General features: G+C 29.5%; 2 protein-coding genes across 2 annotated transcripts; one reads left to right on the forward strand and one right to left on the reverse strand.

Annotated features, from left to right (window-relative positions):
- Positions 1-281: 281 nt before the first annotated feature.
- LOC122576837 (60S ribosomal export protein NMD3) lies at positions 282-5,074 on the reverse strand. The gene is made up of 11 exons (XM_043747668.1): positions 4,905-5,074; positions 4,544-4,678; positions 4,047-4,197; positions 3,850-3,984; positions 3,290-3,398; positions 3,030-3,180; positions 2,555-2,697; positions 2,315-2,466; positions 1,944-2,059; positions 1,678-1,860; positions 282-1,534 (listed from the first exon to the last, which is right to left on the reverse strand). Exons 1-11 carry the CDS (start codon positions 4,943-4,945, stop codon positions 1,339-1,341), a joined length of 1,512 nt encoding a protein of 503 aa, XP_043603603.1. The 5' UTR covers positions 4,946-5,074; the 3' UTR covers positions 282-1,338.
- A 563-nt stretch (positions 5,075-5,637) lies between these two features.
- Positions 5,638-15,895, forward strand: LOC122577037 (mediator of RNA polymerase II transcription subunit 14). The gene is made up of 20 exons (XM_043748088.1): positions 5,638-5,773; positions 5,862-6,014; positions 6,133-6,292; positions 6,701-6,833; positions 6,944-7,117; positions 7,241-7,546; positions 7,631-8,289; positions 8,380-8,747; positions 8,844-9,266; positions 9,356-9,499; positions 9,589-9,732; positions 10,536-10,708; positions 10,822-11,016; positions 11,200-11,463; positions 11,537-11,783; positions 12,726-13,096; positions 13,197-13,355; positions 13,466-13,735; positions 13,862-14,125; positions 15,406-15,895. Exons 3-20 carry the CDS (start codon positions 6,144-6,146, stop codon positions 15,568-15,570), a joined length of 4,608 nt encoding a protein of 1,535 aa, XP_043604023.1. The 5' UTR covers positions 5,638-5,773; positions 5,862-6,014; positions 6,133-6,143; the 3' UTR covers positions 15,571-15,895.
- Positions 15,896-17,363: the final 1,468 nt, after the last annotated feature.

Here is a 17,363-nt window from a genome sequence, read left to right on the forward strand (position 1 = left end):
GACGGCCACGTTGGTCATTGATGTATCTAACGGTGCACTGTGTTAAAACACTGTGGCGTTCCCGAGCGAAACATGTGACTTTGGCGTGGCTGTTAAAGTGTTACACGCATGGAAGAACATAAATCCACAACTCCCTTTCCTGTTAACCTCAGAAACTTTACTAGAACTCTTCACTTTCATTCACTAATTACATATAAATTTGTTACGTGTGGCTTTTTCAATTCCTTACCTTGTATTCAAACATTAAATATTTGGATCTGTGCAGAAGAATATAAACCAAGGATTTGTAAAGAATTTATTAATAACGTATCCGGCATTGTTAGACAAGAATTAATGAAGGTAAAAAATTGTTTTCAATGTAACTTTTGATGAGACAAGCATTAAACTCAAAACTTTGATAGCATTGATGAATTTTTTCCGGTGTTCGCATCTTTTTAATAATTAGAGAAATAACTGAGAACAAAAATTTGAATTACTATTAATTTTATAAATTTATTAAATTGTTCTTTAATTATTAATTTATTAAATAAAGAGGAGGATCTGTCATCATACTTTGGCGAATATCTTTTCAAGAGAAGATACAACCGTCTTGAAAGGATTAAGGCATTTTTTGACGTTGTTGTCAAATTTCAAAGTTATTTACGCAACAACACCAACGACACCGGCCCTAGACGTCGTCGTAATAATACACGCACGAGTCTGTTACTAGTGGATAACTGTATATGCTAGGCTGTAAGAAATATCTATTATAAGTAATAACTCAATTAAAAATAAACATTATTATTTTCTTAAACCGGCCGGCCGTCGGTATCGCATGCGCACGATAATAACAATTATTCTATTTCACAAAATAATATCAATTGAATAATTGCTTGTTGAATAATTTGCTTGTTATTTTATGCAAGTGTTGCCGGCTACCTCGCGACTGTCCGATTGAAAAAATTAACAAAAACCAAAGCCCAATATATACATTGATGATATTGATCTTCAATTGAGTTATAATAGACGTTTCTTAGAATATTCCACATGCAGTTGTACACGAGGCTTTAATCTTGCCCAACTATCGTTTATACATATGTATACATACTATAAGCAGAAGATAAAAGTTAGGTTTAGGTTTGTATTCGTAGGCGTCTTACACGGCTGTTTACCTCCACCTCTGCCTCTGCCTCTACTGACTCGATGGCCTGACTGAATGGAGCATAGAGAAGAACATGACTACATAAACATTTTAATGTTTATAAAATACGCACACGCACACGTGCGCGCGCGTACATTTTAAACATGCGAAGCACTGTTAGGATAAGTTAAAACAAATTAATAGTATACAAAGCACTGTTACAAAACATGAGAAACTTCGATATCATCAAATGCGAGATCGTCAAGCATTTCTTCAAGAGTAATTTGTGGCCAATTAAGATCAGATAACTCATCAGTATCAACTGGAATTAATTTCTTAGAATCTTTGTAAATATTTATGTGTTGTCTCATTTCTGGATCTTCTTCAAGATCTTCCAAAAACTCATAATAGTCACTAAAATAGATTATAATTATAAATTTAATTTTTCAATGTAATTTAAGAAGTAAAAGTAAACGGAAATATATAATTTTACTTTATACTTAGTTTTGAATATCTAAGAAAATAGTTATTTTTAAATAGAAAATTATATAACTTACTTATTATCTGTGGCCATATTGTCGTTATCTTGTATCATATGTTTTAATTTCCAAGGTCTCATTTTGCGACGTGCTGCTCTATCTCGTGTATCATTTTTTTTGATTAAAATTACGTCTGGTACTACGTCTTTATTCAACATTTCGAAATTCTCATCGTTAATGTTACTCTCATTAAGAGCATACCTAAATATAAAATCATCTTTTAATTTTTGTTAATTATATTATTTATTATTTAGCGCTTTATCTTTTTTATCCTTTTCTTTTACCCTAGGACAGTATCACCAGGTTTTAATATATGGCCAAGGTGAGTACGTGCATGAATTAAGTTCTCAGTTAGTCCCAAATCGCAACTTCTAACTACCCATACATCTGCTATTACATGCTAGAAACAAAGATATGACTGTAAGTAAAGATTTATAAATTTGTGCCGATTGAAAGGAATATTACAAAGGAAAGTTTTCTTTGAAGTTTCAAAATTTTGTTTGTAATTTTGTTAATAATATTCATAGTACGTATATAATTTTATAACCATTTGGTTATTTTATATTATTTTAGTTTCGACCGAGAAGAATCCTTCCCTTGTAAACATTATATTTGAGAGAAAATATTATAATTAGATACCTTAGATAATAGATACCTTATTTGAAATAGTTCCCTGTCCAGGAAAAAAATTTCTATCCTTGAATTTTATTTCCTCAATATCCATTACTGTGTATTCTATTAATTGCTTTGGGTCACAAATGCTGTTGAAAGTATGTCTCCAGTAAAGTGTAGCGCTTAATTCTGCGACTAAATAAACAAATAGTATTTTTTGTGAATTAAATTTTACTTTAGAAATCAGATAAATAGGTATAAAATCTTAGAGAACTACACGTACTTTGACCAGTTGATACATCTATTAAGTGTACAAAATTTGTGATTTTATATACTAAACAAATTGAATTTATCCCTCCGAGTTGATGACTTAGTTTTCTTGGAAGACATACTATGCTATCTCTTGATATTGGAACTATTTCCACACTATAAGAGAAATTACAATTACACATTGTTCAAAACAATTAGAGGATCGTTATTATGAATGGTTCTATTGCATAAACCAAGTGAACAGAACCGGTGGAATCGTGTAGGTGAATTGGCATGTTATTCATATGATACTGTGGTAAAGATTAATTCTTTACCACATCGAAAAGCGATCTGGTATTAGATGCAAAAAAATGGGCAGAAAAGTATTTAAAAAATTGTAATGTATAAATAACTACAAGCAATCTAATGGTTAACTATACAATGAGGAATAATGAAAGTATTCATATCCAATATTTTTACATCAATTTACTAATGTAAACGATCTTTACCTGTATGTAACTTTATAATTGTAGATATTGCTGTGAATATCATGCGATATCAGTTTTTTAGAATGGTCATAGCGACAAGGTATAACGCTTGAAAGAAAATCAACCATTTTGCGCGCTGACGCTTCATTTGCATAAAAGAAATCTAGACCCTCTGTAAAAGTTTGCAATTAATTTAATAGATTACTATATTTAGTAAGTAGAAACTTTAAACTCTTTGATAATTTATCTAATAATATTTTTAAATAATTCAGATATCTTACCATGAATAGGTTTTATGCCCAAAGTTTGTTCATGTGCTTTGTACTTCAAAATTAATTGCTCTAGATAATAAAACGTTTTTTTATTTGTTGCTCTTTGTCGTACTTGTACCTTTGTAAAGTGTAAATTGTAAACAGAGAAAATAATTTTATTACTGCAAGTGAAATTTACCTTGCTCTTATTATAAGGCCAATTAAAGTATATCAGGTAGGAACGATATAAGCGTGGTCGTAAATTAAAACCTAAGAAGGTACACTCATTGACATCACACCTAGGGCAGCAGCTGCTTCTCAGAGGCAATTTAAATTTCGAATTGTAAAAGTTATTTGCAAATTATATTCTGCATCGAGTATTTGCCATTCCTTGCGTAATAAGAATTACTATACTGATAAAAATTAGCCTGTTAGTTACCACGGACCAGAACACATATTTTTCAAATAGCTAAATCAATATTGTAATGCCGTTAAAAGTACTTGAGCAAATTACGCGTTTTGACACTCAAAAGCTTCTTCCCAGTTTTACGACCATGCTATATACCTTTTACACATAGTACAAATCTTACCAATGCACGCCAATAATTTTTAGCTTCTGTTCGATGACAATCATTACACATTTGATGATTTACTGTATATTCAACTATAAATACTTGTTGCAAGACTGTCCCACTCATAACTTCAGCTTGCACTGTTAGCTTTACCTAAAGATACAGTGTAATAATAAAATGATTTTCTCACAATAAAACTATTAAATAATAAATACCTTCAATCTCATAGAATGTGGTTCTGTCCACACAAATCCAGCATCAATTAATTTCACTCGATTCAGACCTTTTAGTTTTTTTAAACATAATGTTAATAATTCTCTGGATTCTAATGCCGCATGAATCCATTCCGCAGGTGGCTGTAAATACCTAAAAAACAATTGAAGTTTCCTTATCTTGCAAGTTTCAGAAAGATAATTGAACAAATATATAAAAAGGTTTAATAAACAGAATGTTTACAACAACAATGTTAATACTGCAGTACTTTATACTAGGCTATAAATGTGAATATATGCAATATAGGAATAATTATAATACATTTTTAAAAGCTCAACTTCAATTTTTATATCCTTTAGATCGCTGCATAATTTTGTTGAGAAAATAAAGATGAACCAATATTTTGAATAAGAAAGATTTTATCATTTCCCTTATGTTTATTTTTCCTACCGTCTTATTTAGGAACTAACAAATAGGAAAATAAATTGTATTATATTACCTCTCGCAGCCTTTACAAAAATAAATTGTTGCTTGCTTTGGAATATTCTCAGTGACATCTACTTGAGTTCGTAAACATGCCACACACATATTCGCTGAATTTGGTTCAATACCAATACCGCAGATGCAACATAATCTAAAAACGTAATTATTCATAATTTTAGTCACATACGGTAGCATTCCAGATAATTTGTTGATGTTATGTTTTTCTATTTACTAGAAATTAAACAAGTACTTAATAGTTACATCATTTTAAAAACATTTAATTCTGATCTTCTTTAAAAATTTATAAATATAATAAAAACAAATTATGAAATTTATCTATTTCTTATAATACCTAATTTAAGGTTATATTTACTTACATCATTGATTCTTGTCGAACAGGTTCATTTAATACTTCCATTATCTCTATTTATTTTTATGGAATTTCGTAAATAATGGAATAAAGATTAATTAAAGATCGTAAAGAATTAAACGATTCTGAAATAACAAATGAGCTTAGAAATACATGTGACTCATAAGCCTAAACATGTACTACTGGTACTACTGAATCATAAGCACGTGTGAATTGATGCCAACTTCAGGATTAAAACATTTATCTATAGCTATAATCATATTATTTTTTATTTTTTAATTTTCAATATGTGTGTATATTATGTTATAAGAGATTTTTAATCATCCTTTCCTTTCTTACACATGTTACAAATTGAAATAGATATCTATTTATTCATCCTTACTTTTTCAATGATGTTTTTAAATTGATATGAAATTATGGGAAATAAACAAGTAACACTTAGTTAATAATAACATTAAATCTTCTGATAAATTATGTTTATATATTATTTGAATTTATAAATTTTGAATGTAAATTATTTTTGAAAATAATTAACATCTTTTAAAATAATGTAATTTCATAAACAATTTTAATAAGTTTCAAGATTGCTTTTGTAGATGAGTAAGTAAGATAAATTAAATTAATAAAATGTTTCATTCGAACTTTTATTGGTATATCTAAATTTATATGTTTTTGCTAATAAACTTTCATTTTAATTTACTTTTGTGGTGACAATGCAACGTAAACTCGAATCGAAATATACAAATAATATGAACGAGCCTTTACGATAGGGCATCCTATCTAGTTTTCCAACGTTAGTGACATATTTGAAAAGTAGCTACTTTCACTTACTATTATATTGTTATAGTGTATACGATCGAAAGGTAAATGCTGGAGGTGAGAATACGTTTATTTGATATTAATCTCTTTCCGTTGTGTTTGTTCCTTCATTGTTGATATATTTTTATTACATATATGTTTACAGGTATACTAGTATGAAAATGAATAATCAATTTCGTTATCATTTTTACACCTTCAAATAACCAGTTTGCAATTTTGATGCAATATATTGGAATTAATTAATGTGAAATAATTAATAAATATTAATAATAATACTACAGACATATAATATCATAATGTACGTATATTATATGTAATATCATACACAAGTATTATATTATTCGTACTCAAGTTAATATTTATAGACATCTACATCCTAATTATGTTAATTTGAATTTTGGATTTGTCAATTATAGTAGAATATAAAATGACTCCAGTACCACTAGAGGGTCATCAAACGCCTGTAACTAACAATATCCCACAGGAAGGAAATCGTGGTGGTTCTATTTCTCTTGGCATGCTCATTGATTTCATCATACAACGTACTTACCATGAACTCACAGTTTTAGCCGAATTGTAAGAAAATTTACATATACTTTTACATTGTATAAAGTAGAGATTCAATGTATATGAAAATCAATATAGTTTGAACATAATTCAATGTAAATTAATGGAAGTAATATACATAATATATAATACATGAATATTTAACGATAAGAGTTAAATAAGTATAGTTAGATAAATGGGCAATCGTTTAGCTAGTAGTTAAATAGTCTGATGAGAGAAGCGTATAAATATATGTATCGGAAGGGATGTATTGTTGAGAGGGCAGGACAAGTAAGAATAACAATTACAAACCAAGTCTCTTTTCATGGCTGGGAGTCTGAAAAATGAACTATTCTTCTTCTTCTTCTTTTTCTTCTTATTATTATTATCATTATACATAAATATTTTTTTTAACCAAAATGTAATATGTCTTTACAGATTACCTCGGAAAACTGATATGGAACGCAAAATAGAAATTTATAACTTTTCAGCTAGAACTAGACAGCTATATGTACGATTATTAGCATTGGTTAAATGGGCTAACAGTGCTTCCAAAGTTGATAAATCTGCGGTATATTAAAAATTAATATTTTGTTTATTCATTGCGACGTTTTAAGTCTTTGATGTAGTTAATTTATTGTTGTTGAATGATTATTGACTAAAAAGGAATTTTTTTAACAGCATATAATGGCCTTTTTGGATAAGCAGTCACTGCTTTTTGTTGATACAGCTGATATGCTTGCAAGAATGGCACGTGAGACATTAGTACATGCAAGATTACCTAATTTCCATATTCCTGCTGCAGTGGAAGTTCTTACAACTGGAACATATAGTCGTCTACCAGCATGCATAAGAGTAATTTTAATTTACTAATACTTATAATTATACTCAGTGTACTTAGATTTAGTAGTAGATTTAGATTAGTATAATTGTTTCAGTTTCAAACTTTACTTAAATAAGCATGTATTCTTTCAATAGGAAAGAATTGTCCCTCCAGATCCAATTACACCAACAGAGAAAAGAACTACCCTGCAGAGATTAAATCAAGTTATTCAACATAGATTAGTTACTGGAAATCTGCTTCCACAAATGCGCAATTTAAGGATTGAGGCAGGAAGAGTAACATTTCTTGTGGAACAAGAATTTTCAGTATCACTTACAGTAATGGGAGATGGTCCAACAGTACCTTGGAGATTATTAGAATTGGAAATTTTAGTTTCAGACAGAGAAACAGGGGATGGAAAAGCTTTGGTGCATCCATTGCAAACTCGTTACGTACATCAAGTATTATCCTTTTTAACAAATCATTATATTATTTACTTTATTTTTTAATTGCTCAATATTCAAGTAAATAATTTTAATTGCAAGGTGGTTCAGTCAAGATTGGCAGAGAGTTCAAATCCATTATCCGAAGTTTACCATATTTTGCACTATTTCTGTCAATCACTACAGCTAGAAGTACTTTACTCTCAAACATTACGATTAATACGAGATAGATTGGATGATCACATTCACGTGGATGAATATACACCAGGAAAATGTCTTTCTGTCTCTTATTGGAGAGAACTGACTAGTAAAGATCCTCGATCAGAGCTGGGATATAAATTAACAGTTCAGGTTGACCAACATGATCCTGCAAGGCCTCTTGCAATAGTACATGTTCCATCCTTAGGTAGCAAAGAAAGTGAAATAGCGGACAGAGCAATTAGATCAGATCAATTATCAATGGAATGTTTGTTGGTGCATACGATATATGTACGTACCAGAAGTAGATTATTAGATTTGAAGCAAGAACTGCAAGCAATGTTGAAAGATGTTGAATGTACTTTAGCCGGTTCACCTGCTATTCTTTCTGTTCCAATTCTGCAACCTTGTTTAAGAGCAGAACATTTATTAGTTACTGTTGATACACATACTGGAATGTTGCAATGTCATGTGCCTCAGTATGAAGTTCCTTTGATTCCTGAATTAACTGCTGCATTAAATGGCGATCATTCTCGTCTTCCAACGTTAATATCAGAACTAAGGTAATATTGTTTTAATTTTCGCTTCATTATATTTTCTTTCCCTTCTTTTTGTCTGCTTTTTAATATATTTTATACTATTTCATATCACAGATTTTGGATAACACAAAGACGATGTGAGAAAACACTTCAGCATCTCCCAGCAACATCTCATGAACGTTTGCCAGTACTTCTTCATCCTGATCATCCGATGTCAAAGATTAGTAGACATCGTATGTTTATTCAACTTCATCGACATCCTACAGTAATTTTAATAGTGGTGTTTAAGGAAAAGGAAACTTCACCATGTGAGATTGAATGCTCGTTTTACCTTGCTGTAGTAAAGCATAGTTCCATAGAAGACGATCCTCATGATGATAGCATTGAGACAGAAATTCCGAAAATGTATTTGAAAGTTCAAAGCTTAATTGAGTTTGATACATTCGTCATAACCCATGGTCCTTTCACCAGTGTTGATAATGGTCGGTATTTTAATTTGTGATGCTCTAATATAGTAATGTTATTAAATTTTCATTTAATAGAAGAACAAATAAACAGTTATATTTAATATATCACAGAAACTTCTGAAACAAATAGCCTTAAACGAAGAAGTACAGGAGCTAGTGGAAGATCTGATGCCAGTACTACATTACAGAACAGAAGATCCAAACAACCTGCATATTTTATCCCGGAGTTAGCACACGTGGTTGCACTTTGTGATGAAAGGATACCATTTGTAACATTAGCGCAAGAATTAACTAGGAGAGATATAGCTCATCAAGGACTTCAAGTAGAAGCAAATGCTACTGCATTAGTTTTAAAACTGGTTCAGTTACCTGCCCCTTTTGCAGGTGTAAGTACTAGCTGTGCTTGGTACGCTCTTCTTAAAAGATTGCTCAGTGTTTCAATCAGAGTTCAGGGCAAAGGTATGGCTAAAACATGGATGGCTGAGTTTGTATTCTATGGTAGCCCTTTATCCAGCAGCCATCCAAAAGAACAAGGTAATATATTGTTCAATACTTTAAAGAAATAACATATATATTATAATACATTTTAATAATTTATACGTAACCTGTTTAATTTGTATTAGGATTACGAAGACCAGTATATTTTCAATATGAAATGGGTACAGCAGATACGGTTTCGCGAACAGTAGATGCGTTACTCAACGATTGGGCTCAAATTGTATATCTTTATTCTATTGTACATGGTTTAGCAGAATATTTTAAAATGGGTATAGCTTTTAATTTTATTAGAAAATAATATTGAGTTGGAAGTTGTATGTAATTAAAACCATTAACTTTTGCCCTTTTTATGTTACAGAAAAATATAATCTGCGTAATATGGTTAATATAAAATCATATAACTATAGTAAGTTAGTTCTTACTTATGGTCCTAATCGTGGAGCTACTGTTACTGTGCAATGGAGTACCAATGATAAAGCATTTAAATTGATTTTTGGAAAAAGTAAATATTACCTTTTATCTTATATCAATTATACACGATGTTTATTCTAGTGATCCATATATCTTTTACCTTTTTGTGATAATATAAGTAATATAAGAAATGTGTAAATTATTGTTAAGAGTCATCTGTATTAAGAGGCAATGCAACAGCAAATATTTTAAGAGCATTTTTTATAATATAGTTGAAAACGGCCAAATTAATTCAATGAATACCATAGTGTACCATTTTTATTCATAATAATATTAGATTTGTAATAAGGAAGTTAGTACTAGAACGTTTTTAGCGCATATAAGACATTTGGGATGGATTCTTAATTTATTAATAAGTCCTAACCTTTATTGATATAAACTTCTTTCAGTACATTCTGAATTTTTAACATATTTTATTTGCTCTGCTTTTTATCTTTCTATATTTAAGAATCTTTCATTTCATCCTTACATATCTGTAGATACATATACATAATTACCTATAATAATACAAAAGACAGTGATACATCATGGTACACATTGAATCGTATTATTATCTTCCATGACAACATAAGAAAAATTAGTTTTACCTAAAATATTGTGTCACTTTGAGTTCACTATAATGATTACCATGTAATGATTTATCATTACTATGAAACATAAGAAGTACAGAAATTCTCAATGCTGTTGAACCATTGTCAGAATCTCTTGCATTAATGGTGTATGCTTAATATAGATAAATCGTCATTAATCATTTTTGTTATTACATGAACATCCTATATATTCGTTATTAATTTAATATATTTTTACTAATTTAAAGCTTTCATTAATGTATAGGTCCAACTAGCACTGCTACTAATGCTCATTCAATTATGAAGGAACAACTTGAAGCTCATTTGAATACACATAGAAATTTAGCCCAACTTATACACATTCTACATGAAACACTTCAACCCCTTACATCGATTAGTAAATTGCCTACGATTCCACAACTTTGTGTTTATAATTCGGTATGATTTTAATATTACTTGCTTTTCTTAAAATTTGTTTTATTTCATTTTTGTTTGTTAGATATTGTATATTTTGTTATTATTGTCCATAAGTTATATTGTACCTTTTATAGAGACCTCAAGTGCCAGTACAAACTTTCACTATCATGCCACAATGTGTAACTCTAGTCAGAATTGCGTATCAGGGTATGTACTGTTTAGAACTTCGTCTACGAGGAAGTGGTTTAGTGAGTTTACGAGATGGAGCGTACAGCCGTTTTGATAGAAGTTATGTTGTAGATGAGTTCACTCCTACACAAGGTCTTAAGGTAATAGTATTAGATTTAATATTAATCATTTATGATAAAATATTAATAATATTAGAATATGTATTAGAATAATATTAGAATTCTATTTAATATTTCATTCCAAAGAAGTTATTCTTTATAAAATTTATTTTACACCTTAAAGTACAGAATATTTTATGTAATTTATTTTTGCTAATTGTATAGGCCTTCTTATCCAAATATGTGGATGAAAGTGCAGTTTCCCGCAGAAGATCTCAGTCAGAGGATGACAATCCTCCTTCTCCTGTAACAATGGATAGCGATGGTGGTAGTGGGAGTGGAAATGTAGGTTTTTTAAGCCATCATAGAAGTGGGCCCCAATCACCTGCACAACAAAGAGATGGATTAAGATTTCATCCACCTTTGACTCCACCTTCTGGTAGTAATCCTCATACTCCAGCTAGTCCACATACTGCTAATATATCGCAGGTAACTTTCATATTCATTTCAATACTGTATAAATGCTACAAGATATTTTCTTTTTATTTTCAATTTCCCTCAGACGAGTCAGCATCAAAGTTTTGGAAGTAGTCCAGCTACTTCCTTTAATTTGGCTTCACCACCATCACTACCACCAAATACTCCCAATATGCTACCACATCCTTCGCCAGGTTCTGGATTAGTCGCTAATAGTCCTTTAAACCCGATGCATGTTCCTAGTCCAGCTGGATTAATGCCAACATCTTCACCAGGACCATGTAGTAATGTTCAAGTGGGACATTCTCCAGCAGGATCCTTTATGCAAACTGGTAAGAAATAATTTTTAATTGAGAATGTAAATACTACAATATGTATTGTTTCAAAATCATATCACTTAAACAGGTATTAGTAGTATTAGTATTAGTATTAGTATTAGTATTTATTGCATCATCCATACATTATTCAATGTTTTCGGATATGATACATTGTATCACTTGAACTATATATATACAATATATATATATATATAATTAATTAATAATTTCTGGATTCAACTAATTTGTCCACATTTGAACATTTGAATACGATGCACAAAAGTATATCTGAAAATATGATTTTATTCAAGTCAAACATATTTTAATTTTATCAACAATTTATTTAGCATTCTGTCTTGTTTTCTTTTGTGTGTGTGTACGTGCGTGCGTCTGTGCGTGCGTGCGTGCGTGTCTGTGAGGGTGGGAGGGGGGGGGGGTAAAGTTATATATTAAGTGTATTATTTTTTCCATGTCACTTTTAATAGTTTTTATTATTACAAACTTCTAGATTTTGAAATAACTGGTTATAAACAATCTTTCTCAATAAAACTTCGCTTTTATCAGACAATTAAAAATGACATTTGTTAACATTTTATATTTATTTTAAAAAGTAGTAATTCAGTAGTACGAATTATATTTCTCTCATCTTCCTATTGTTTACAATTTTCATTTATAAGTCATACAAATTAATAGTTTAATAATTTCTTTTTATTTGTATTATAGAAATAAGTAAATGTTTTGTAAAATGTTGCACTAAATATTGCACCTAAATATTAAAGTCTTAATATAATTGTTAATAGTAAAAATTACCTTAAACATTATATTAACTGCATATTACTAAACACAACGAAAATATCACTAATTTCAATTAAATTACATAAGTACATAACATTTTTGTAATAAATCCTGTTAGAATTAGAAATATAATATAATGAGATTTTATGGTTATTTACTTAGGACATATAGATGGAAGCCCATTTCCATCTTCACAGAGCATGACTTCTCCAGCAGCCTCTAATTGGCCAGGATCACCTAGTGTACCTAGACCATCTCCAGCACGTCCTACACAGAGTCCAGGACATGCAGCACTGCATAGTCCACAAGCTTCTGATCATAAAACTGGTACCCATATATCAAGGGTACTTCCACAGCGTTCATGGGCAGGTGCTGTACCTACGCTTCTAACTCATGAAGCTTTGGAATTACTTTGTTGCCCTTCCCCACATCCCTCTGGACTTCCTGGTCCTGATCTTTCACCACTTGAAAGATTTTTAGGGTGCATTTATATGCGCAGACAATTTCAACGGTTTATACAAACTGATGACTGTGTAAGAGTATTTTTTAATAAGAATATTTTATCTAGTTATGTATATTATATTTTAAAAGTACAACACAATTTATAAAAGCTATATATTAAATTATTTATAGTTAACTGCAGTAAATAGTACAGAGCCAGGAGTTGTACACTTTAAGGTAGAGAGTTTACAATGTCGAGTTGGTTTAAATCCACAACATTTGCAGTCTCTTCATATAAAGGTGCAACCACTTCCGGAACATAAAGATCAATGGTCATTGGAAGAGTTACAAGTAATTGTCATAATTCAATTCATAATTCAAATTTTCTTTCTTTTTTTAATATCTTTTAAATCTCTTATATTTTTAAAACTATTTTTATAATATTCCCTCTTCTTTTGCAGATTATAGAAAAATTTTTTGATACGAGAGCAGCAGCACCACCATATAAACCAAATACACTTTCTGGCTTTGGTAGAATGTTAAACGTCCCATTCAATGTGTTAAAAGATTTTGTACAAATAATGAAATTGGAATTAGTACCTGGATTAGCACAGCAACAACAACTTAAGTGGAATGTACAATGGTGTTTAAGGATTCCTCCTTCTGGAACTCCAATTGTACCAACTGGCATGGCTGCTGTACTAGTTTGCAGAAATAAAATCCTTTTCTTTGTATGTATACATACATAAGATGTTTACTAAAATACTATTATCATATTAAAATGACAATATTCTATTAATCTATATTAATTTGTTATAATAAAAGTTATATTAACGTTTTATCCATCTATGTTACAGTTACAAATAACAAGGATTGGATTACCGTATCAAGGAGAAACACCGTCATTAGTTTTACCGCTAGTTTATGATGTTAGTACAAATTTGACACAATTAGCGGAAAAAAGGGATCCAAGTCCAGCTTCTGCAATGGCAGCTGCATCTTTACAGTTAAAAAGATTTGCTGAATATGGTGCAAATCAATCTGAGTGTTCTCTCTTTCCTGCAGTTAGAGATTTATTAGCTAATTTAACTCTTCCTTCAGAGCCTCCAGTTATGTCTCAGGTAAATAGATAAATTTTTTAATTTTCAAAGTATTAAACCAGGATTTAATCAATCCTGCAATTGGTTCATGAACGTTTGCGAATACTTCTAAGGAGAGTTACTGTTTCGAGTGAAATTCATTGACTGCATGCGTTAAATGGAGACTAGAGATCGCCGTTTTCCATTTACAGATCGATGAAAGCCTAAAAATAGCATACCTTTGGTAGGGATACTTAGTACATATTCGTAACAAATTCTTGCTTTTCTTTAGAAAAAGTGCATCCTGTTAGCACTTCTATATAAAATCTATCTACTAATTATGTACTATTATATATACTACCTTGTTCTGTTGTATTCTGTAATAATATTGACTAATTTATTCAGTCATTGTATTATATGTGCCATTTTTCAGTGAGATTTTATCTGTTTCTAAAATTATTAATGTATTTAATTCACACCAATTTATTAAAAATTTCACATGTCCAATAGTCTTTTTAGAAGCAACTGTCTTTTATCTTTAACAAAGAACAACATGTAGAGGTACGATTATCAGATCATTATGTCGGTAAATATAAACTTAAGCAATTATGAACATAAAGGAAAGTCAAGCTTACATTTAACTAATAATGCATACATTATACTTCTATATGTTAATTTGAAGATGAATGCTTTGAAAAGCAAGAAAGTTATGAATAAGCTAAAATTAAATAAGGATTTTTTTAAAGGTTGTGTTACGAATAAAATTATAAAGATTTGCTACACAATTTGTAGTAAGTCTGTCAACTGTTAATCATTGTATTACAGAATCGAATATCACAAAATATTTTGTAAGATAAAAATAATCTTTCCCAACATAAAATTGCAATTTAAAAGAAACATGTATATGATCACAGAAAACGATTTGCGCATTGATTAGATTAACCTGAGCATGAACCTTTTAATTACCTACAGAAAACAAAAGTCTTTCATAAAATATTATAATTGCTATATCGCATATATTAAATCTATTATATATTTACCTAACTGAAAAATTAGAAAATTAGAATGTACGTGTAAAATTTACGTTAAAATTGAATTACTGTTAAAAGCTTTTGTTTGAATATATTTTATAATACTTGTTTATATTATACTATACTACCAATATATTAATTATTAACTTATTATAAAATAATTGTTAATAATCTAATAGTAGAGATATTACTAATAATAATAGTAATAATAATAATGATAATAATATCATTTATTTAATAACTGTTCATGTGTTTGAAAAATAAAACATGCATAAACACTGCTGCCTATAGGTAGTTCCATCGCCAGCTGGTGGACAGGTAACACCAACACAGCAGATTCAAAGTCCTGCAATGCAATTGCATTCTCCTATGGCTGGAAATCAAGGTCCTCCACAAGCACCATATGGAATTCAAGGTATGCCCCCCATGGGCATAATGGGTGGACCACCTCAATAGGACATGCTTTACTCTCCTAACCCCCTAAGTTTACCGAATCAGTCATCATGGATCAACTGAATCGTATTGTAATGTCCGTTTTAAGAATGTGCATAAATCTTCTTCTTCGTTTGTCAATACAACGGACTATACTATAGCGGGGAATTGTAGGAGAGTTGTTTCATCAAGGAAGCCTTCTTTTATAAAAACTCATACTACGAAAAAGGAAACTATACGAAGGAACAGCATTAGTATTGAACTTAAGGGTAGACGGACCAAATTTCATTTGAGAATTACTTATTAAATTAATGGGAAATTATTTCCAATAAACTCTATCTTTTAATAATCTTGCATCTTTACATAATTATGCATTGTTATCAATTATTAGAACGCCAGTTATAAGAAAAATGGTATAGTAAACTCTTTTTATAGTACAAACTTTATATTATATTGAGGGATATATTATGAAAATAATTAAACATTTTGTAATATTTTGTATTCTTTATAAAGAAAAATCAAATATCAAGTTTTTTTCATATTTATCGTTAGACGATTACATCAAATTCTTAAATTTAGCAGGTTATAGAAAAAACTGGCCACTAAAAGCATTCTTTTTAATATAAAACAGTGACTGTGATACTAGTTCAAATATAGAATAAATGAACTTTACGATTAGATTATGGAATAATAATGTAAGATCATCTATGTAATAAATGATAGTTCTTATATGGTAATTTAAATATAAATTATCTTAATATGTTTATAATTATACATTATCTTTATTATGTAGGCACCATTGATGATAATATTACCATAAACAGATATCTGGCGCCGTTAAAAATGTATAAATTTTAATAGTATCAAGATGTTTCTAATTATAACAACGTTCTTAGTCGTATTTGTTTCATAGATGACAAAATTTTTAAGATCTTTTAATTGAATAAAATATTTATTTATGCCCATTTATGTTAAAAAGATCCAATAATTTATAATAATATATTATTTTTATTATGATTCTTGTAATACGAAATTTTGCTTCATAAAGAAGTTTCTTGAAATATCTTTATAAAATAATTTATATTTGGAAACTAGAATTTCAATAGTTGCTTTCTATACGTACTTGGAATGTGTATAAATTATACTAATCCTCGAGAATAAAATAACTGACCAATTACTTAATCATACATGTGCAGAATTGTATATTAGTTATTAATATATATCAATAAGGAAATGATATATTACTATAAATTATTGGATTTATCTCTCATATTTGCAATTTTTTAACATCTTCATGAAATTTTACAACAATAATCGTAAGGTAATTTCTTTCTACAATTACTTACACTGCTGTTCGTTTTTTCTTTATGATTAATATTTTGGTGAACGATTGTAAGAAGAAATATGCTTCTTCATACAATTTAGAGGAGTTAAGAAAAAATTTTCAAGTTTAAAAAGAATACAAAGTCTTTATCATGATACTTGTACAGTATAAAACAATGTAAAATATACATTATAAAATATTACAAATTTTTATTATACATTTTAGTTTCTCTTATAAACAGAGCGATTATAATATGTATCATTTATACATATTAATGTACTATAGTAAATATAACTTAATAAAATAATGTAGTATAATAATCCGTGTTAATTGTTTAAAATATATATATATATTTCCTTTTATTATATATATATATTTTTTTCTCTCCTTCTCTCTCTCTCTCTCACGCACGCACGCACCCACGCACGCACGCACGCACACACACACACACAAAGTAGTTCAACGCAAGCATATGTAAATTTTCTGTAGTGTC

Source organism: Bombus pyrosoma, linkage group LG17 (assembly GCF_014825855.1).
Source record: "Bombus pyrosoma isolate SC7728 linkage group LG17, ASM1482585v1, whole genome shotgun sequence".
Classification (NCBI taxonomy): domain Eukaryota; kingdom Metazoa; phylum Arthropoda; class Insecta; order Hymenoptera; family Apidae; genus Bombus; species Bombus pyrosoma.